The sequence below is a fragment of the Hylobates moloch genome, unplaced genomic scaffold (genome assembly GCF_009828535.3).
Source record: "Hylobates moloch isolate HMO894 unplaced genomic scaffold, HMol_V3 SCAFFOLD_13, whole genome shotgun sequence".
In the NCBI taxonomy this organism is placed as follows: Eukaryota; Metazoa; Chordata; class Mammalia; order Primates; family Hylobatidae; genus Hylobates; species Hylobates moloch.
In genome coordinates, this window is record NW_026652288.1 from 54,484,231 (window position 1) to 54,508,325 (window position 24,095).

A 24,095-nucleotide genomic window follows, 5' to 3' on the forward strand; every position below is an offset into this window, starting at 1 on the left:
CATGGCATACTCTGCTAAAAAAATAATACATTCCCTTTACCTGTAGACAGAAGTTGGACTTGAATTCATAGACCATTGGAATCTGGCTTCAGCATCTCATGTACATCATCACTGTAGTCTTAATCCTCCCTGATCCTACCCCCTCCTGGTCTACACTCTGCCTCCCATATCCACCTGTGTCCACCTGAGTCCCATCAATTCTTCAGAACTTCGCATGTCTCACATTGTGCATGAGTCAGCCTCAGGATACTAACGAAAATCTCTCCTATAGAGGTTCCCAGGACTAATATTTTGTATTTTTCATTCAATACCTATTCACATCAATTAAATGATGAAACATGAAAATGACTAGCACAACCAGACATTTAACAAATGGTTGTACATAGTTTAGTGAGGTGGAATAAGATAAGCCTGTTTTTTTTTTTAAAGTAAATCTAGGAATAAGATGAGTAAAAATCAGCATAAAACAGAAAAATTTAGCCTCTCTGTATATATACCTATCCCTATTAATACAAATCACATGATGACTACATACTTGTAAATACAGAAACACTCATTTGAAAATCAGCATTACCAAAGAGAAAATAATGAAAGTTTCCAGGTTCCTAGGGAGGTATATTCTTTTGAAGGAGATAAATTTTCATAGGCTCAGAAACTAATTTTCTTTCTCTTATTTTTATCCTCAGAAACACATAAAATTAGTAATTTAATTTTCATCTATCTATGAAGTATATATATCCCTCTGTATAAATTAATACATTGGTTTTTTGGTTTATAATCAATATCTTTTTATGCTAATTAAGAGTCCCTTCCCTAGAGCCCAGTGAATTTCAGCTCAGTTCAATAAACATTTACTGAATATTTACTATGTTCTTCGCCCTTCCTAGATCTAAAAATGAGTAAAAGGTCAATGACATTCAGGAGTTCCAAAACGAATGACAGGAGATAGAAAAGTAAGCAAGTAGTTGAAAATAATATGGTGAGTATAAAAATGGAGCTTTGTAGAAAGTATTATGAAAAGACAAAGGAACAGAGTTTCCATGATTCATGAGCAGAGATTTACAGGATGAACAGGAGCTGGACCAGAATCCCTGGATAGGGTAGGGAGACATTACAGGCAAAAAAGAGCATAAGGAGGAAAAAAAAAACAAAAAACTAGAAACATGACAAAGAAAGATGTGGTTGGTTTATAAGTGTGGGTATTACATAAAATGGAGTGGGGGGCAACAGTAGTTAGAAGAATCTTTAAAAGAATGCATGGATTGGGTACTACAAGCCATGATAAAGAATTTAATTTTTTTTTCCCTATAGGAAATAGACAGTCTTGAAACATTTTACTAGTGGCATGCCCAGATAAGTTTTCTAGACAGATCATTCTGATGGCTAAGTTCACTTACTATATATTTACTGATAAGCCAGGATTTACCTAAGCAATTTTCAAAAAAGGATATTTTTGTTTGCTTGAAGTGTAGTGAGTAAATCTCACTATGTTCATGAAATAAGATTAAAAAATATTAGCAAAGAAGACAGGTATGGTGAGACTCACACCTGTAATCCCAGCACTTTGGGAAACTGAGGCAGGTGGATCACTTGAGGTCAGGAGTTTGAGACCAGCCTGGCCAACATGGTGAAACCTCATCTCTACTAAAAATAAAAATAAAAATAAACTCTCTCTCTGTCTCTCTCTCTCTCTCTCTCTCTCTCTCTATATATATATATGCTTCTCTGAGCATCAAGTTTTTAATCTGCAAAATGAGAATAACCAATTCCACTAACCTGTCAAGACTTTGATTAGGATCAAATGGTATTTGCTACCAGATGCTGAAACTGTTTGTCACTATAATGCAAATATATACATATGCAAAGAAAAGGGCAAGCAGCGATAGAACTTTATCATTAATATTAACTATCGAAACATCTCTGCCATCTTTGTCAACACTACAATATATTAGGAAAAAAAACAAGTTATCCTCATGATTACTCATTAGACAAATGCAAATCAAAACCACAATGAGATGCCACTTCACACCCACTAGGATGACTGTAATCAAAAAAGACAAATAACAAGTGTTTACTAGGACATGGAAAAATTGAAACCCTCATACGTTGCTTATGGGAATGTAAAATAATGCAGCCACTTTGGAAGCAGTCTGGCCAATCCTCAAAAAGCTAAATACAGTTATCATATGACCTAGCAATTCCAGATAGGTGTATATCCAAGAGAAGTAAACGCCTATGTCTATCCTCAAATTTGTACACAAATGTTCACAGCATCATTATTTATATAGCCCCAAAATGTTAACAATACCTATCAACTGATGAATAAATAAAATGTGGTATATCCATATTATTATTTCCTATAAAAAGAAATGAAGTACTGACACATACTACAACTTAGATGAACCTTGAAAATTTGCTAAGTGAAAGAAGCCAGTCATAAAGAACTACATATTCATATATGAAATATACAGAATACATAAACCTAGAGAAACACAAAGTAGATTAATGGTTGCCTAAATGTGGGACAGTTTGGGGGGTTAGTGGGTGATGGCTAAGGAGTGCAAGGTTTCTTTTTAGGGTGATGAAAATGTTCTAAATTTGATTATGGCGATGGTTGCATAGCTCTGGGAATACACTAAAAGCCAAGTAATTGTACAATTTAAATGGATGAGTTGAATGGTGCATGAATTACATCTCAATAAAGTTGTTTTTATTAAAAGATCAAATCTTTAACAATATTTTCAAAATTTTATTTCCTCTTTCTTCATGAAGCCAGATGGTGTCCTTCCCAGTACAGAATGTACTATGATACTGAAGTGCCAGAAAAACAGCAACACTGAATCTGCTACCGGCGATTCTTTTTCCTAGAGAAAGTAAACTTCCAGTTGTTCAGCAGAAAACGATTTATTTCTACGATATCTAAAAAATAAGAGAACAGAAACTTTGACCCATCTGGCATAAAAGGTGAACTATAATGTTTCTACAACATCAAAATCTAAATTGCTTTTCTGTCGATCGATTTCATCTTCCATCTGTCTTAATCCAATCACTACTGTAAAAATTATCAAAAATTTTGGCTGTTAGATTATAAATGCTTGAAAGCAGAACAATGAGGAAGAAAGGAGTTAGCTTTTGAATAAGAAGATTTGAATCTAATCTCTGCCAAGGCCAAGTAATAGCTATGTGGTCTCAGGCAAATATTTAACTTCTCTCGGCATCAAGTTTTTAATCTGCAAAATGAGAATAAGACCAATTCCACTAACCTGTCAAGATTTTGGTTAGGATCAAATGGTATTTGCTACCAGATGCTGAAACTGTTCGTCACTATAATTCAAGACCAGTAAATCTGGGACACCATGTATTGTAGTATAAAATTAAATATTAGAAACTTGAGGTAGAGTTTCAGAAGCAATAAAAGCCAAAAAGGGAAATAAAACAAATTTAAAATATTCAAATTATTTGAAGACTGGGGACATCTAATGTGAAGATATATAAAAACATGAGTATGGAAAAGAAATTTTACATGATATACTTAGACCCACATTTCCTTCAGATTTTTCCTTAAGATTTTTGAAACATATTGCTATAAAAGTGATGAGTTATCTATTGTTATAATTATGAATAAGTTATCACTGTTGAAAACTCCAGAGTCTAAAGTTAACGCTAAGGTAGCACTTCAGTCTTTATTTGCTTATAACCACATTCCTATTAGCCCAGGAGTCAGATGAGATAAATATACTGATAAGGATACTAGATAACAGAAGACAATAATTAGAGAAAATTCACCTAAAAAAAAAGGAAAAACGTTTGCATGTATACATAATTAAACGTGTATTCATACAAACAATAAATTGGGTTCAAAACAATCTGGTTATTAATACCTTGGTCTATATATCAACCGGAGTTAGTTTTCCCATACTCTTATTTTTTCATCCCTAGGCAATGGCACAAGACAGGGATGCCCTCTCTCACCACTCCTATTCAACATAGTGTTGGAAGTTCTGGCCAGGGCAATCAGGCAGGAGAAGGAAATAAAGGGTATTCAATTAGGAAAAGAGGAAGTCAAATTGTCCCTGTTTGCAGATGACATGATTGTATACCTAGAAAACCCCATCATCTCAGCCCAAAATCTCCTTAAGCTGACTTCAGCAAAGTCTCAGGATACAAAATAAATGTGCAAAACTCACGAGCATTCTTGTACACCAATCACAGACACACAGAAAGTCAAATCATGAATGAACTCCCAATTGCTTCAAAAAGAATAAAATACCTAGGAATCCAACTTACAAGGGATGTGAAGGACCTCTTCAAGGAGAACTACAAACCACTGCTCAATGAAATAGAAGAGGATACAAACAAATGGAAGAACATTCCATACTCATGGGTTGGAAGAATCAATATTGTGAAAATGGCCATACTGCCCAAGGTAATTTATAGATTCAATGCCATCCCCATCAAGCTACCAATGAGTTTCTTCACAGAATTGGAAAAAACTACTTTAAAGTTCACATGGAACCAAAACAGAGCCCGCATTGCCAAGTCAATCCTAAGCCAAAAGAACAAAGTTGGAGACATCATGCTACCTGACTTCAAACTATACTACAAGGCTATAGTAACCAAAACAGCATGGTACTGGTACCAAAACAGAGACATAGATCAATGGAACAGAACAGAGCCCTCAGAAACAATGCCGCATATCTACAACTATTTGATCTTTGACAAACCTGACAAAAACAAGAAATGGGAAAAGGATTCCCTATTCAATAAATGGTGCTGGGAAAACTAGCTAGCCATATGTAGAAAGCTGAAACTGGATCCATTCCTTACACCTTATACAAAAATTAATTCAAGATGGATTAAAGACTTACATGTTAGACCTAAAACCATAAAAACCCTAGGCAATACCATTCAGGACATAGGCGTGGGCAAGGACTTCATGTCTAAAACACCAAAAGCAATGGCAACAAAAGCCAAAATTGACAAATGGGATCTAATTAAACTAAAGAGCTTCTGCACAGCAAAATAAACTACCATCAGAGTGAACAGGCAACCTACAGAATGGGAGAAAATTTTCACAACCTACTCATCTGACAAAGGGCTAATATCCAGAATCTACAATGAACTCAAACAAATTTACAAGAAAAAAAACAAACAACCCCATCAAAAAGTGGGCGAAGGACATGAACAGACACTTCTCAAAAGAAGACATTTATGCAGCCAAAAAACACATGAAAAAATGATCATCATCACTGGCCATCAGAGAAATGCAAATCAAAACCACAATGAGATACCATCTCACACCAGTTAGAATGGCCATCATTAAAAAGTCAGGAAACAACGGTGCTGGAAAGGATGTGGAGAAATAGGAACACTTTTACACTGTTCGTAGGACTGTAAACTAATTCAACCATTGTGGAAGTCAGTGTGGCGACTCCTCAGGGTTCTAGAACTAGAAATACCATTTGACCCAGCCATCCCATTACTGGGTATATACCCAAAGGACTATAAATCATGCTGCTATAAAGACACATGCACACGTATGTTTATTGCGGCACTATTCACAAGTGCAAAGACTTGGAACCAACCCAAATGTCCAACAACGATAGACTGGATTAAGAAAATGTGGCACATATACACCATGGAATACTATGCAGCCATAAAAAATGATGAGTTCATATCCTTTGTAGAGACATGGATGAAACTGGAAACCATCATTCTCAGTAAACTATCACAAGGACAAAAAACCAAACACCGCATGTTCTCACTCATAGGTGGGAATTAAACAGTGAGAACACATGGACACAGGAAGGGGAACATGACACTCCGGGTACTGTTGTGGGGTGGGGGTAGGGGGGAGGGACAGCATTAGGAGATATACCTAATGCTAAATGACCAGTTAATGGGTGCAACACACCAACATGGCACATGGATACACATGTAACAAACCTGCACATTGTGCACATGTACCCTAAAACTTAAAGTATAATAATAAAAAAATAAAAATAAAAAATAAAAATAAAAGTGATGAGTTATCTACTGTTATAATTATGAATAAGTTATCATTGTTGAAAACTCCAGAGTCTAAAGTTAATGCTAAGGTAGCACTTCAATCTTTATTTGCTTATAACCACATTCCTATTAGCCCAGGAGTCAGATGAGATAAATATACTGATAAGGATACTAGATAACAGAAGACAATAACAGAGAAAATTCACCTAAAAAAAAGGAAAAATGTTTCCATGTATACATAATTAAACGTGTATTCATGCGAACAATAAATTGGGTTGAAAACAATCTGGTTATTAATACCTTGGTCTATATATCAACCAGAGTTGGTTTTCCCATACTCTTATTTTATTTTTTCATCCCTAGGCAATCCAGTATTGCCGGAAAAATAAACACGAGCATGCTAATTGGCTTTACTGCAAATATATGTCTCCAGCTTCAGCTGGGATTCCATGGTCACTTGGAAATCATGTGTTGTCCCTAGTCTTTTCCTTCTCATGCTTCCCACAGCAGCAATACACTTTAAATCTTTTTTTCTCTAGTCTTCTGCCCTACCATCTTGAAGCATCATTCTTGCCAATAAAGAAAACAGATAACACAGAACGTTGATTTTCCTTCAGCCTCTCTTACATCAATAGTAGCATCCATCTTTTACTCAATTCATCAGAACAGCAACTAATAATGTGATTCTTCATTTATTATCTGCCATGTGCCAAGCGCTAGGCTAAACACTTTACATATAATAAGTAATTTGGATCCCACAATAATCTTATAAGTATTTCTGGTTCTACTTTATAGAAAAGTGAAGCTCAGAGGGGCTAAATGACTTGTTTGGGGTTCTTAGCTAATCAATGGTAAAAAACAGATTTGAATCCAGGTCTGTCTATGATGTCTCCTTGCCTCTGGAAGGGGGTTTCAGGCTTGTCCCAACACCTCCGCTTTTACACAGGCACACCACATTCATAAATGTATTGTCACTACTGTAAGATCTTTCTCTTTCCTAACCAGGACTGAGAACAGATTTCTTAATTGTTATGCATAAGTGAAAAATGTGATTTAAGCAACTATACATGCTATGCATTTGAATATATCTATATTTCTTACATTAATAAAAATTTTTAACAAAATATAAATTGATGATTTAGAACTTCTTAAAGACATGTAAGCTGAAAGACTGACTTCCATTGCATTTACAAGAAAAACTCAAAATACCAGGTTATACTGAGAACAGTTACCGTCTTTCCTCTTTCTCTTCATCTACTGAGTAGAAAAAAAAAAAAAAAAAGATGAAATTTGCTGCTTCAGTTTAGCAACATCTGCAGACACAACAACTGTTTTTAAAAACTGTGTCCTCCCCTTAATGGTCCTTACAAATGTAGGCCCTCATTAGCTTTAAAGAGTTTTCTCACATGACTTTTAATTAAAACTTCACACGTTTAGGTCTTTCATGGTTCATCCTAAGCCACAAGGTTTATTGTGCTTCTCACAAGCGGTTTAATTCCCTAGGTCCACATCACATTGCACCTTTGTCTTTCTTTTTTTTTTTTTTTTTTTTTCCTTTGTCCAGGCTGGATCAGGTCGTCTCGGTCACTACCTCTGCCTTCAGGTTCGGTGATTCCCTGCCTCACCCTCCCAAACTGCCGCCCACCTTGGCCTCCTGAAGTGTTGGTATTACAGGTGTGAGCCACCACACCCAGTCCACATCCTTTTTTCTTCTACTGTTGAAGATTAACATCAACACTGTAAAAGCCATGCAAGCAAGGGTTTGAGTTTATCTTGTTGAATAATCTATTCCCCAGTATCTACAGAGAAGTAAATACTGAATAAATATTTGTTCTAATAAGTAGAGGCAAGAAAACAAGATAGGCAATATTGTATAACCTCTAACGCCTTTTAATAAAATTTCTCTGGAACAGTTACATGAGTACTATAAAGATATCAAAATCCGGAGCCCATAATATCTTTTAAGCTTTAACGTCAGATTTTGTTTTAATAATATTTAGTTTGTATTTATTTTAAAGCAGTTTTAAAACCACTTTTGTCATTTATTGATTCAAAATAAGCCAAATATCAAGGAATAATTCGTATATTTTAAACTCACGTATATCTTTTTATAGAGGTATATTTTTATCTTTAAACACTAGGTTTCTTTCAGATCAAAATGTAGCTTCCAGAATGCAAAAAGGATGTTAGTTATATCTGTAGTTCATAAACAGCTTGTCAATCATTATAGAATTCACGAACTCCATACATATTTATCACTGCATTCATTTTTAAACAAATATTGCAAAAGATTGCACACAGTGTGAGAAATGTCACCTAAATGCTAAAAAAGCCCTGTAAATATCAATTCTTAATGGTAGGTTCCTTGTCTATCATCAAAATAAATATCAGCTTCCTGTCCACTCTCAGTTTTGCTGAATGCCACCTACTTATAAATTAGCAATAATGATTCAAAACACATAGCTATATTTTGACTATGATTTCTCAATTTTTCTCCCCTTCCCCAAAATCATGATTTGAAAAATTAAATGTAAAAAGTATTTACAAACCTCCATCCATCCTTCTGGAGATAACTGAAGGCTCCATCAACAACACTTGCAAAGAACTGCCCTCCTGTGATGAAGAGGGTATTAATGGTGACTAATCGGCCTCTTAAATTGGGTGGTGAGACCTCCGCAATGTACACTGGCACTGTCATAGAAGCAATGCCTATAAAAACAATGAAAAGTAAATGTGAGACATTTACTCAAGATTTCTGTAGTAATAAATACTAATGCTAGATTTAGGCATACACTTACATATATGGGCTTGGTTTTCTACTTTAAGCAAAGGTTTACCACATATTTAAGATTTTGTTCATAACTAATTTGGGGCTACTGCAGACAGGTAAAAATGTATGTGAGATATCATTTTTCTTATTGTCACTTGAAAGCCTACAAATGAAAGCACGCCTAAAGACCTAAGATAATTTCAGAGTGTATATAAGTATGCTTTATAACTTCTTGAAGACTAAAAATAGCAAAAAAGTTCTCTAGATAGAATGATTACTGAAATATTTTTAGTCTATATGGAAATGTAATCAGACAATAGTGAGAATAAAAAATTATCTTAGGATACATATTAACTATTTAAAGACAGTTAGATGCCAGTAGATTTACTAAACTTTTCATTGGTTTACTAATAAGAAATTCATATAATAAATCATCTTATTCAATTGGCTAGGTGTGCATTTCAGAATAAAAGAGTTTTACAGCTAAGGTGTATTTGGTTATATTAGCTTTAAATTCTTTTCTATCTGAAATTAATGCAGTATTCTCTATGGCGGTAGTTCTAACTTCACTGATAACCAGAATTACTTATGTGACTTTTTTCTTTAAATAAAATGGCTCTTACCTCACCCACCCCAGACCTACTAAATAGAAAACTACAGAGGTGGGGGATGAGATCGTCCTTTTAAAATTCTCCGGGGTGATCTTGAGGCTTACTGTGTGTTTAAAAACCTAAAGTTGTACAGTACAGAACTTTGAGCCAATCCAAATGATTTCTTAAAGTGTCACCCTCTTGTGGCACCTGCAATTTCCATGTATATCTGATTATTTAGCCTATTTTAGTATTTAGTATTATGTAGCCTGTTATAGTATTCAGCCTTACCCAAAGGTTGGACAGATATTGATTTGCTGTATCTAATCAATACTTAGCAAAGCCTCCATAAAAAAAAGATTGCCTAAAAAATTTAATGTTTATATCTCTAGATACTATAAATCAATCCTTAGATTAAGCCAGAACATCAATAAAATGAATAAAACAGATCTATATAGAATTGCTTTTAACTAATTGCTTTGTAACGAATTTATGATGGCAAAAAATAGCTTGTGTTGAAGGAATCAGTACTAAGAAAGCTGTTGCTGTGTTTTCTGTACAAGGGCTGTTGAAGGTGCTGTTTATTACATTCCATACAGCAAGAGACATTTCTCTATGGTCTCAGTAACTGTAATAGTTGTGGTTTTCTACAAATGATTTTTGTTAGTTGATGGCTATTATAAATCGCAGCTTTTTTTCATTTCCCTTTTTATGTACACAGTCAGAGAGGCCCACCTCCATCCAACGTTTTTGGACTTCAAGGTATTATTTTGTGACCCAAACTCTCTCCTAATGCCATAACAGTTGTAATTTATCCTATTATAAGTGTATTTTTCCTCTATTTTTATTTGCTTTGTTACATCTTTGAACAAGGCAAATAAATACATAAACGAACAGATAGGCAAGATTTATTTAAGTAATACATATTTATTTGGGAAAATTCACTGTATTATTGCATAACTACTGATAAGTAGTTACTAAATTTGCACACAAGTCAAACCATTAAGTCTCAGAACTAGATACTAATTTCCACCAATGTTGTTTGCTACTGTAGTGCCTGTCAATAATTTTATGACTTTGAGTTTCATAGAATAATAAGCATGTGCTAATAGACACAGTATTAATAGTCTTCACAATTAAATCACCACCTAAGCAGCTGAAGTTTCCATTTGACTGCTAATCAGTTTAATAGCACAGACCACCCTGAAATGCCCTCATCTAACTTGGAAAGAGGAAACAAACATCTGCTGCAAATGTTGACACGGGATTTGTATATTCTCTCCAGTTCTTTTACTATTAGAACATCTCAAACTTTCATAATTCAAACAGTAACTTACAATTTGGATTTCTTTTTCTGCTATGGTCTGACTATAAACAGGAATTGGGTTGTCCTCTTTAGACAGAGATCTCTATTTAGCCATGTAGCCCCAGATTTGAGCATGGGAGATCAGGACTGTGGTTTTAGGCAACACAGGCTCATAAGAAACACATAGATTTTACTTGACAGAAATGCAGGTATGTCCTCAGACCCTGATAAAGTTCGATTATTTAAAACAAACACCAGAGCTTTGAAAGTAACACGTACTGACAAAGGGTAAAGACTGAAGACAGACTCATTGGATTTGGAGTTGGAAAGAACCATAAAAGACCTTCTGTCCAATGAGTGCTCAGGCTAACTTAACACTGCAACAACTGCCTACATTCAGCAGATATTTTATAGGGACTAATAATCTTATTTAATCCTCAGGATATCCCTTTAAAGGGCATGTAATTATCTCCATTTTTCATACCTCAGGTCACATGATGAGTAGGTAGAAGAATCAGAATTTAAAGCGGACAGCAAGATTCTAAAACCCGATTTTGATGGCACAAACTATATTGACCGATCATCATAAGTAAGGGGAGGCTCTGGAACCAGTGGGTTTCAATTCCAGCCTTGCCACTTATCAGCTGGTTAAGTTTGGACAACGTACTTGACTTTTCTGGGTCTAAAGTTCCTCATCTATAAAATAGGAAGAATAAAAGTAACTCCTTCATAGGAAATGAGAGGATTCAATGAGTTAAGTAAAGCATTTAAAATTGTGCCTGGCTTACAGAAGGTAGTCAATAACATCAGCAATTATTTTTATTCTTATTATCATCTCTAGTTATGAGGCATCCCAATTCCTTCTATAGTAGGTGACAGGATTATAAGGATGAGTACAAACAAATAAAATAGGGTCCCTGCTATGAAGGAAAGTACACATAAGACCTACTCACAAAAGCATACAATCAAGTAAATAACTTCAAAATGACATGGTAAGGGTCATAAGAAAGCTATACACTGGATTCTACTGTGGCATGCTGACAATGACCAGGTGGTAGCTGGAAAGGTTGAGCAGACAATTCTGCACAGAACATGAGCTTAAAATAGATGAAATGACACAGGGTTTTCTGAGAGATAAATAGAAAATGTGAGGCGGAATATGTGTGCAGATAAGATGGGAGAGACAGAGGGCACCTAAGTCATGGAAGCAGCATCCATTAATCACTGAGTATTCATCAGACACTGGGTCTGAGCTGGGAACTGTGTTAAGCACTTTGGAGACAGTGCTGTAGGAGAGAGACATGAGCTCTGTTCTCATGGAGCTTAGGGTCTGCTAGTTGAGTGGGATGGGTCTTGCCAAAGGGGAAGTGTGAGGAACATCAGACTATAGCAAAGGGACCGGCGCAGCCTGAAGAGTCAGAGGCGCCTTGGATAGAAGTCATATTTAAGCTGAGATGTAGTGAATAAGTAAGTGAGAGTAGGTTGGAGGTAGGCGAGAGTTGGGAGGTACTGCAGACAATCAGATCAGCTTAGATAAGGGCCTTCAGGCAGGAAGAAAGGCATCCTGCTGAGGAAGGGGTGGCGGACTACTTTTAGAGAAATCGGCAAGGATCAACCACAGTGTGAAGGATCTTAAAGGCCAAATTAAGGGCTTGGTAAGCAGAAGCCTCTGAATAGGGTAGAAGAGGAAGATGCATGATCAGGTTCAATGATCAGGATCAACTAGATCATTCTAGTTGGAGTATGGAAAATTGATTGCAGGGAAGCAACACGTACAGTGGCAGCAATGGTGATGGACTGAAATGAAGAGATTTGAGAATTATGTCTTTGGTATCTAGGTTAAAGAGAATATGAATAGGATGTGAAGGATAAGGAGAGAAGGAAGCTGAGGATGATATTTTGACGTCAGGAAAAAGCAACTATAAGCATGATGGGCACTTTGTACAAAGATAGGGAGGGGCAAAAATGAAGTTTGAGTACAAGATAATGAGGTCAGGTCATAGATAGAATTGAGTCAGAGGCACTTTGTGAAATATAGAAGTAGATAGTAAGTGGCCTGCCTGATGGTGTGCTGGGAATATAGATTATTTACATGTGAGTTGTCCCACCCCCTCCCTGTTTCCCCTACCCAATAAGGTCTTCGCCAGAATAACCTGTCTCCTCCTTTATCCTCAAGGGAGAATTTGGTCTTTGTCAGTCTAGTTCTTGAGCTTTTATCATGCTAGGCAAAAAAAAGGGTGGAGAAAAGAAAACATGGGCAAATCATGAGGTATGTAGGGAGAAGTTAAGAGCAAAAAAGACAAAAAACAGTTGTGAGTGAGAGTCTCGGGGTCAGTCTGGAGAAAATGGGAGCCTGTAACAAAGAGAGTAACCCTTGAGCAGGGAAGTGAGGAGATGACAGCGATTTTAAGAAATAATGCTGATTTGTAACCTACATGCTATTATATTCTTCAAGAGAAATAAGTTAAGAGCAGTTCTGCCTTACTATTGCTTTTAGTTGCTGGAGTATATTTCTTCAAATGCAACATCAAACTGACATTCGGCCAGGTAGGGCTTGGGAGTTACACACCTAGGTGGAGCTCAGAGGATGGTCCTATGGGGACAAAGCGCATAACTGAAACCATGGAAACGGGTAAGATCACTCAATGGCATACAAGAAGAATGCTTAGAATAGGATCCTGAAACAGTCCAACGATTAAGGGTCTAGGAGGGGGAACTGAGAAGGTTCATGATGAGCAAATGTCTACCTTACCTTTCAATACTATGTTATTTTTAAAAGCTTTCTATGTTATCATTTTGTCATATCATGTAAAATCATCCTATCAGGCTGGGCGCAGTTGGTTCATGCCTATAATCCCAGCACTTTGGGAGGCCAAGGCAGGTGGATCATGAGATCAGGAGATTGAGACCATCCTGGCCAACACAGTGAAACCCCGTCTCTACTAAAATACAAAAAAATTAGCCAGGCATGGTGGCACATGCCTGTAATCCCAGCTACTCGGGAGGCTGAGGCAGGGGAATTGCTTGAACCTGGGAGGCGGAGGTTGCAGTGAGCTAAGATTGTACCACTGCACTACAGCCTGGCGAAAGAGCAAAGACTCCATCTCAAAAAAAAAAAAAAAAAAATCCTAAAACAGGCTGGTGGAACTGATACAATTTATTATCCCCCTATGAAAGGTAATGATGCCCAGCCCCAGAGACAGATATAAAGAGATTTTCAGAAAGCCACATGGCAAGTTAATATCAAAATGGGTCTCACAGATCTAGGTCCTCTAACTTTTGTAATGTGCCATTAAAGGGCTGGGTGTCATGCCTATGTGATCCTTTGGAAATGTCTCAGAAACATTTTATTTTTGACCTTCTTACTTTGACTAGCATACATAAACTTCTAGGGGCAGAAAAGTCTTCTCTCTTCCCTGCCCCTATTGCCTGCTAAGTGACTTACTGCCACCAGACATCATGTTAAAGAGCTTGGAACAATTAGTAAGAAAAATGACAACTGAGTATGATTAATTGTATAATTTGGGACTAGGCAAGTTTAAACCTTAAAACCGCTTTATGAAACTGGAAAAGTAGGAGGATCCGTGCTCAGTCTACTCACATCTTATGTTAAGCACAGGGCCTGTTAACAACTCACCTTGCTGTTAATAAAAGCAACCCATGCAAACTATAATTTATGGATTTCTAAACATGGAGCTCACTTTTGGAAAACCTTGGACATGAAGGCTTTGTCATCCCAAAATCTACTTTCCACTTTGGGAAAACAAATGGAATTTTGTCCCTCAACAAAGCTCATTATCCTACTTAAGAAGGGATGGTTAAGTAAAACTACTGCTTAACTTTAGAGTCTGTTTCAAATCACTATTATGTATTTGTGTAATTCAGCCCTCGATTTATATAAGCCACAGAAATATTCAAATAAATGAGCAAAAATTTCCCCTGTTATTTACCTAAAACCTGTTTTACAGAAAGAAAATATATCAGGGCTCACATTTTTGCTCTGGTACTATAACTCAAAGATGATGATTTGAGATCTTCAAAATGAAGAGTTCGGTGCTTTAAAAATGAATGTAATGAATAATATTTAAATATGATTTAAATATTTAAAGTTCAGGAGAGTTCTATGAAGAGCTTTTGATTTCTTTCCTATTCTAATCACTAACCAAATAAAATAAAAGCCTGATAAAGAAAAAACAAGTTATTAATAGTCCATACTAAACTCAAACATTGAAATTAACATAAGGAATATAATGGTATAAATTCCTGTTAACAGCTTATTAGACTAAACATAACCACAAAAATCCATGTTGGTGTTATTTCTAAATATTTTGAAAAAGCTCAGTTTCTTAGAAAATTTCCTACAAAATTATAAGATCTGCAACAATGAACACTCATTATTGCACTTGGCTTGAGACGTTTCACCAGAAAACTGCATCTCAGACACTGCAGTACGACCGGATTCACACATTACCACACTGCCAAGCTGATTCACCATCTCAACAGCACAAAACACTCTGGAGTGCAGAAGTTGGCTTTCAAAAACGGCTGGAAGCCCTTTTAAAGGCCTGAGTCAGAAGTATAAATAATTTCATAACCAAATACCATTAGAAAATCCTGTTGTGATGGATAAATACCCATGAATCACAGCTGTCTCTCAGCATGATAAGCCAGGCAGCAACTAATTAGCTTCTTAGAAGCACATGAAGCTACCTTTTAATAATAATGCTTCTTGAACAAGAAGGATTATGACGTTCTAATTTCATTTTGCAAATTATTTCTTTATCATCTCTAAAGAAATACTTTTAATAAAAAGAAACAGAATCTGTCAAAGGCATCAGAATCCCTCGCTGTGGATGTTTTGGTTTGGCTGTCTCGCTCGGGGCTGCTATGTTTATATTTTTTCCAAACAGTCAAGAATCTATGGTTACCAGGTTGTTAACAATTTAGAATTCAGTTTCTATTTTTTTCTAATAAGGCTTAAGACACTCAGAAAAGATGCCGGGAAACTTCGAAGTGTACAAAATACCAACATAAAATGCCTGTAACAGAAGAGTCAGGTTATAAGAAAGATTCTCTCTGTGGAGATACCTAGCAACGTCAGTGGTCTGCAGACTTCAAGAGCTCTTAACATAGTATTACAAACATGTCATCAGCCTTTCAACTCAGTGAAGTCTCCCATGGCTAAAATGACCACATCTGTTAGATTGCTGGAGAATATTCTGTCTATGTCCTTTTTCACTGGTAACATCCCAGCAGAGCCTGTATCACATTTGTCTCTCCAAGCAGGACTACGAGCCTGTTAATGGAATGATCAGATTTCATATATCTTCTGTACTATAAGTTGCCTAAGTGTCAAGCCTAAGGGCATGGAGTAAGTTATTGATTAATAAAAAGCTATTGATTAGTACTATGGAATGCATACACAAAACCATATTCTTTTAAACTAGTGTTAACTGATTGGTTTCCCTAATGATATTCATTAGGGAAAATTTGGAAACTACAGGTGAGAAGTAAAGTGAATAAAAATCACCTCTAATCACTCATAGATAACAACTGTTTAAATTTGTTTATAACTGTCAGTATTTTTTCTACAAATCTATAGTTTTCACTCATACTGCATTTTCCTTCTCTTTAAAATATTCTTTTCCAAAAAGGGTCTCAAACTTCTTACATAAGCTAGGCATGTACCACAAATATAGGAGACTAACTGAGTGGAAGATATTAAGCTGCTTGCATAACAACTAAGGTACAACACACTCCACAGGCCAAAAAAAAAAAAACACCAACCAATCAAAACACATCTCTACAGAGCCACATACAACAAACCCTGGTTTGGCACCCTTGTAGTACAAAATCATTTTAAATAACAGTATAATATTCCAGTACTAAGATGTAACTTACGTAACCATTCCCTTCTTATTCCATACTAGATTCTTACATACACATTAGAATGGGAAGCCTGTAACTCTCAGATATTAGAAGTAAGTTCTGCTTTTTGGAGAGAGTATTCATCAATTAAATTAAGTTTAAGTTTAAGAATAGTAGTGTTATAAAGAGAACAACGCTTCATGAGAAAAGCCAGGGAAAAACACAGAGAAAGAAAGAATTTCTTGACAGGAAGTGATGGCAAAATAAGAAACTGATATTCAAGAAATTTCCTAAAACAGATTTAAGAGGTTATAAAAACATGAGAAAGATCACTGTATGAAGTGCTACATAAGCAGAAACAGTATGCGTTTCCACCTGAAGAGTGGAATGCACAAAGGTTAATAAGAAATCAATATGCTTTCCCCAAGGCAGTGAATTTAACAAGCAGCAACATAAGTGGTGCTTTGTCATATTTAACTCTATGTGACATCTAGAGGCAAATGTTCTAAGAACAACAGTGTGGCCTAAATCAGAGCTAAAAGGATGTGAATCACCTGAATACAGATGATAATTGCATAGGTGTCAATGAAATGCACAAGGAATATGTACAGAATATGACTAGCCCAGGACTAGAATTTAGCTGTAGAAATGCTCATGCAATAAAGAGCTGAGGAGTAAAATAGAATAAACTATTGAAGGAAATACTAGAGTTGCAAAATAATAAATGAACACAGTCTCCAGCATTTTTTTAAGCTGTTCTTTTTATAAGATGATTTGACCTTGCCTAAAAAGCAGAACCCGGGAGGTGGAGTCAAGATCGCGCCATTGCACTGCAGCCTGGGTGACAGAGCGAGACTTCATGTCAAAAAACGAAACAAAACAAAACAAACAAACAAAAAGCAGAAACGAAGAGCCATGAGGAGGGAATCAAATAAAAAGACAACAGACTAAAATTAAATAGGGAAATGAGTAGCATAAGGAAGGACTGTAAAAATACACGAATTTAATAGCAGAATACATAATAATAACAAAAGTAAACCCCATACTGGACACAGTAAAGAGTAGAAATGAAGCTGTGTGAAGTCTGAATCAGAAGTATAGAACATCAATTTAATATGCTCTCCATGACCAGAAAGCAAAGGAAATTGCAATGATAAAAGATATTGTTGAAAAAGAAACCATTATAAGAAAAATAAATGAGCTCAGATATAGGCGCTAAAGCTGGAAACATCCTATATAATTTTCTGATTTGCAAGGTTAATAAAAATTGATTTAAAAACAATTTTATGGATGGGGCAGGAAGAAAAAATAGCTTGTCCACAAAGTAATAAAAAGCAGGTAATATGAAATGACATAGAGCAACAACTACAGATATTTGAGGGAAAATTATTGTGACTCAAATGTTTTATTTAATATTTTACTTAATTTGGACTACAGAAATCCAGGTAAATGGGTACACTGCTGAGCATTTCCTCAACCATTTTTCCAGTGGTTCTATTTTCCTAGTTCTAAGTAACATATTTCTTGAGCTACAATGATAGAATTTCTTGACTTCTCTGATATCCACTTCAAAGCATTAACTGGTCTTTGTCTGTTCTAGCATGTGATAACAATGGCTAAGAATTTTATGCAGTTGGAACACTATGCCTGAATAATTTTTAAACAAAAATTTCTATTTATTTTTTCAACATTCAAAGAGGCACAGATTATAGAGCAACATAATGTCCACCTCAATTACCAAAGATCTCTGTTAATTACTTCCCGTGTCTGAAACTTAGACTGAATGGTCCTGGCCTTTGAATTTTAAAGTGGTAAAAATAATAAAAGCCACCCACCAACAGATATTATCTTCATCAACCACTTCTAATATTATCTTTCCATCTAGGGCATATAAATGTCCCTACGCTGCTTACACTTGAAAATTTCTCGATAGATAGATAGATAGATAGATAGATAGATAGATAGATAGATAGATGATAGATAGATAGATAGATAGATAGATAGATAGATAGATAGATAGATAGATAGATAGATAATTTACTATATATATATTTTACTATAAATATACAGTAAAATCCTAACCAAGTAAACATGCAGAAGAAAAAGGCATGTTTTTAAGATCTACAAACAATGTCACACAACTTGTTTTCCCAGGGTCTTCGATGATAATCCATGGCAATCATAGTCCTCTAACTATAGTCAGCTTTCCAATGTTTGAGGAAAAACACAGCCAAATTAACCTTCACTTTCCCTTATTTTATAACTATAAAATAGGGAATTATTTTCTACATGCATACCTTTTGCACTTGATCTTCCAAGATACTTTTAAATTAGAAAATAGAAAAGTTTGTTACAAAGCAATGAGAAGAATTAGAAATTGCATTCCTAAAATGAAACAAAAAGTCTGTTTTTTGGAGCTCTAGTTCTGTATCATCTGGCTTTCATCATAAAGCTAGATCTCACTAAAGATAAAAGGAAATGGACTGAAAAAAAAGAGAGGGAACGTCATTCAATTCTCTTTACCATGCAGCCAAAATTATTTTAATGGACTTAATCAATTTCATATTTTGTTCTTCAGTAAACCAGCTATATACACGTAACTCCAAATTGCTTAGTTCTTTGAAATGGCAGGCACTAATTATGGTGAAACATTTTACAACATTTGAACAAACTTTTTCCTGTAGGGCTGAAAAAGATTATATAGCTACCTAACACTTATGAAGGGTGATAAGCAAGATGCCATAACTATGGCTCATAATATTCTGAGAAACAGACTCCACATTATATGACAAAGACTTCATGAACGAGTCAGATGACTGTGAAAAGGGCAGTATCATCTCTCTTAGGCTGGCTTTAGAACAAGTTGATTAAAATAAACCCATGTATTACTCTCCATGGCTAATAAACATCTTTTCACTCTACTTGTAGATCTAGTGGCAGCTGTGACTCAGCCAACAGAGCCTAGCTCTTGCAAAAATTAGCTGGCATGAATGCTGGCATTATCACTTATTTCTGCTGCAGTAACTCTGAGACACTGATACAGCCAGAATAGAGGTAGTGATTTCCTTTGACATATGATGAGGTAATATAACTTTTGGCACTGCTGCTACTCATACTTTACCTCAATGATTTGACTGTAAAACACCTAGCTCCATTGTCTTATCCTTTTTTATTAGATTTTTACAAACTCTCCATCTACAAGTATGCTAATGGCACATTTCAATACATTTCATTTATAGAGTTAATACCCTATGCCAGAGGAGACAGAGGAAGTAGATAGAAAACTGGATGACAGATAGATAAGACAGACATATAGATAGATAAAATAGATACACATTGAGTATGGAAAACCTTAAACTGTTTTTCCTCTGCTCTCACACCACAGCAATCAACTTCTGACCAATCAGCTTCATGCTGCTTCATGCTGGTGTTCCCAAACTCCCCCTTTAGGTTTGATTTCTTTGCTAGGGCAGCTCACAGAACTCAGGGAAAGTTGTTTACCGGTTTGTTCTAAAGGATATGATGAAGAAATACATAGGACAATGTATGGGGAAGCAGCACGGAGCTTCCATGCCCTTCCTGAATGTGCCACCCTCCAGGAACCTCCATGTGTTCAGCTATGGAGACTTCATTGAAAAAGCATGATTGAAGCATAGATAACCATGTCAAAATGTGATCGGACAAAAACGGTATGACCTTACACTAACAGAATGAATGAGGAAACCCAGAAAGGCCTGTTAGATTCTTCTTGACCCTTCTGTGTGGCATTCCTTCCTCCAAGGGTATAGGGAGGATGCCCTCTGGACTGCGGGCCTTATAATCCACAATGGAAGATTAGAGTCCTGTCTTGGACAGTGAAAGGAGATCAAGAGAAGGCCAGGGAGAGATAGATTCTGTTTCCTGATCCTACTTCTGGGGCCCAAAGGGCCCCAATATTATTTTTAAAAGACTGTAACAAAGGTCTATGGGAGTTGTAAGCCAGAAATTGTGGATGAAAATCTTTATCAATGGATGGATGGATGCATGGATGGATGGATGGATGGATGGATGGATGGATGGATGCATCGATGGATAGATAGCTCATAGTATCACAGACATACAGACAGATGTGGAAGGATGAAGAATGGATGACAGTTAAATAATATATGATAGGTATATGGCTAAAGATAATTTACATTCATTTTCAAAGGGCTAACTTTAACTTGATGAAAACTACTTAAATAAGTAGCAGTAAATGTAAAAACTTAAAAACCTTCTTTTGTTACATTTGTCATGGCAAGTTGTAAAGGATCCCCAAAATCCTAAGGTTTCCTTTCTTTAGGTATGTTCAACCCTAAGTTTGTGTGTTTATCTTCATACTTATGGAAAGAGATCAGAAATCAAAGCAGAAAGGAAAATTCCCATGTATACTGGGTTGTTTTTTTGCTTTAGTTTTTGTTTTTGTTTTAAATACAAAAGTGGGAAACAAGAAATAATCGCTTTATTTTGGGCATACTCAGTATTCTCACTGCTGCTAGAATTTCTTTATTAAACCACAGCTGACTTTTCAACAGTAACAATGGAACCCAAAAAACAGTAAAATAGTATCTTCATTGCACAATCAACTTATGTTTCTAGTCCAACAGAAAAAACTATCTTTCAAGAATAAGGGCAAAATCCCTAAATAAGGAAATCCTGAAAGTGTATTTTAGATAAACAGTGATCCCAAATGGATAGTGCAAGAACAAAGATGCAGGAAGAAATCAAGAGCATAGAAAATGATAAAAGATGTAGAAAATAAACTTTAAAGTCATCAACAGTATCTTGTGGTGCGCATAAATGCAAGCTCAAGAAAAGAGAATCAAAAGACATGACAACAATAGAACTAAAATTGGGAGAAGGTTAAAGAAAGTTAATGTGCTTTAAGTTGCATATATTATTCAGAATAAGGATAAAGATATTATGTAACTTCAGATTTTGTTATGTTAAATATGTATGAGTAAAATTTCAGTGGCAACTACTAAAAATATATGCAAATATAACTTCCAAACTACTTGAGAAAAAATTGTATGAAAAAATATATATACACACACAAGCAAGGCAATTCAAAAAGGCAAAAAGGAGAGAAAAAGAAGCATAAATAAGCTGGAAAAGAAAAGGCAACAGAAAATGGTAGATCTAATACGTATAAATGAATCAAATGTACCAAGTAAAAAGAAGAGCAATCAGTCTGGACTTAAAATTTATACTTTAGTCTTGTACAGGAAACATAACTTAAAATGATAGGAACAAGACTAAAAACAAAAGGATAAAAAACATAAACAGAGAAAAGTCTAAGCAAAAGAAAGTGAAGATAGCCATATTAATCCAGACAACATAAACACTGAGGCAAAAAACATAGCTAGAAATATAGAGGGTCATTCTGGGAATGAAACACAATCAAAAATAATACAAAGTTTTAAAAATACAGTGTAACAACTATGTACATAGCATTTACGTTGTATTAGGTACTACAAGTAATCTAGAGATGATTTAAGGTACACTGAAGCAGAGGTGTTGGATACATGCCAATACTACACCATTTTATACAAGGGACTTGAACGTCCACAGAATTTGGTGTCCACACAACTGGGGTCATGAACCCGATACCCCATGAACATCAAAAGATGACTGTACTTTCCAAATTGACATACAGATTTAATACAGTTGACATCAAAATCCATATGAGTTTGTGGGGGTTTTCAAATTTGACAATCCAAAAAAAAAAAAAGGAAATTTAAAAGTTGATACCTTGCTGGAAGGACAATGGGCCAAGATGAGTCACTACTCTTGAAAAATAAAAGAAGACTTCTCCTTCCCTATATCAAGATTGACTATATGCTACTATAATAAACACAGTATATACAGAAAAAGAAAGGCCATTAGAACAGAATAGAAAACCCAGAATGAGACACACCCACACATCAGCCCTTGACATACAACAGAACAGCTACTGTAGATCGGGGGAAAAGATGGACCTTTTAATAAATAGTGGTAAGACAACTGGGTATCCATATGAAAAAAAATAAAATTGAACCCCTACTTCTTATTACATACAAAAGTCAATTGTTAAAAATTGATGAATTAAAAAATACATACCAAAAATAAGCTTATTAAGTTTTTAAGAGATCAGATAAGTGGTCTTGTGAGGCCACAGTTTTATAATGAGAAATCCTGCAATCTTCAATTTAATCTGCCCTAGCTGATGGTAGAGGATAGTCCCCTGAGCAGAAATCAAGATTATTATTCATGAAAAAAACTAAATTTCTTATTTCCTTATTTTGGTAGCTTCAGGGGAAAAAAATATCCCAAAACCTCAAAAGATCCATCACTTGGGAACATGGATACTGACGTAAAGAAGTACTAATTGGCCGGGCGTGGTGGCTCACGCTTGTAATCCCAGCACTTTGGGAGGCCGAGGCGGGCGAATCACGAGGTCAGGAGATCGAGACCATGGTGAAACCCCGTCTCTACTAAAAATATACAAAAAAATTGGCCGGGTGTGGTGGCAGGCGCCTGTGGTCCCAGCTACTCGGAGAGGCTGAGGCAGGAGAATGGCGTGAACCCGGGAGGCGGAGCTTGCAGTGAGCCGAGATCGCGCCACTGCACTCCAGCCTGGGCGACAGAGCGAGACTCCGTCTCAAAAAAAAAAAGAAGTACTAATTATTTGCTGATAATGCAAAACAGAAAAAAAAGCATATATATCTGAGGACTATCAGGAAAAAAATAGAAGACGACGTTTGTAACTTAAAACATCAACTCTCTAAGATATTTTAGGAGTACTTTCAGCAGAGAAATCAATGGCTAAACTAAGTTTCACTGCATTGTATAAGCTTCCGTATTTCTAGAAGAAAATTATACTGAGTTTCCATGTTTAAAAGAAAAGTAATAAGCTCTTAGAAAAAAATTAAAGGGTTTACTATAAACATCCAAATTAAAGTTGTAGGAGAAAATTTTCCTAAAATCTTCGAGGGTGACATTAACATTAATTATGCTCTAAATTTAGAGAAAAGTGTTCCTTTTGAAAGACTGATTTACTATCCTGCTTTATCTGTCTTTATGAGAACTTGGTGATGGAAGAATAAGGAGCCATTATAGCTCACATTTTAAGTGACATTGACCAAAAAAGTTAATAGCAAGCTAGCCACTATAAATACCATTTTTCTGGTATCTATTTTGCAAGTTGTTTTATATAGCTACCCCTTCATTAATGCTTCTATAAATACCATTTATCCAGTATCTATTTTACAAGTTATTTTATATAGGTACCCCTTCATTAATGATTCTATAAATACCATTTTTCCGGTATCTATTTTACAACTTATTTTATATAGATACGCCTTCATTAATGCCTCCAATCAACTTTTTATTTTATCCCTAGAAATGGGACAAATCCATAAATTTCAATAACTAAAAATCTCCCAGTGAAGTTTATTTGTCAGTTACTGATTATTCCACAACTTGTGACATTTCTGTTTTGAAGATAAAGGATAGACAGAAAAACCAGTTACAGGACTACTTTCTTTCACAAGGA

The 24,095-nt window shown here is 35.6% G+C and overlaps 1 protein-coding gene across 1 annotated transcript in view; it reads right to left on the reverse strand.

Moving 5' to 3' along the window:
* SLC2A13 (solute carrier family 2 member 13) overlaps nucleotides 1-24,095 on the reverse strand; it is a 367,606-nt gene that overhangs the window by 299,151 nt on the left and 44,360 nt on the right. Inside the window, exon 2 of the mRNA XM_032173708.2 lies at nucleotides 8,559-8,718. Within this exon, the coding sequence (XP_032029599.1) occupies nucleotides 8,559-8,718 (160 nt within the window). The remainder of the gene's footprint in view (nucleotides 1-8,558; nucleotides 8,719-24,095) is intronic.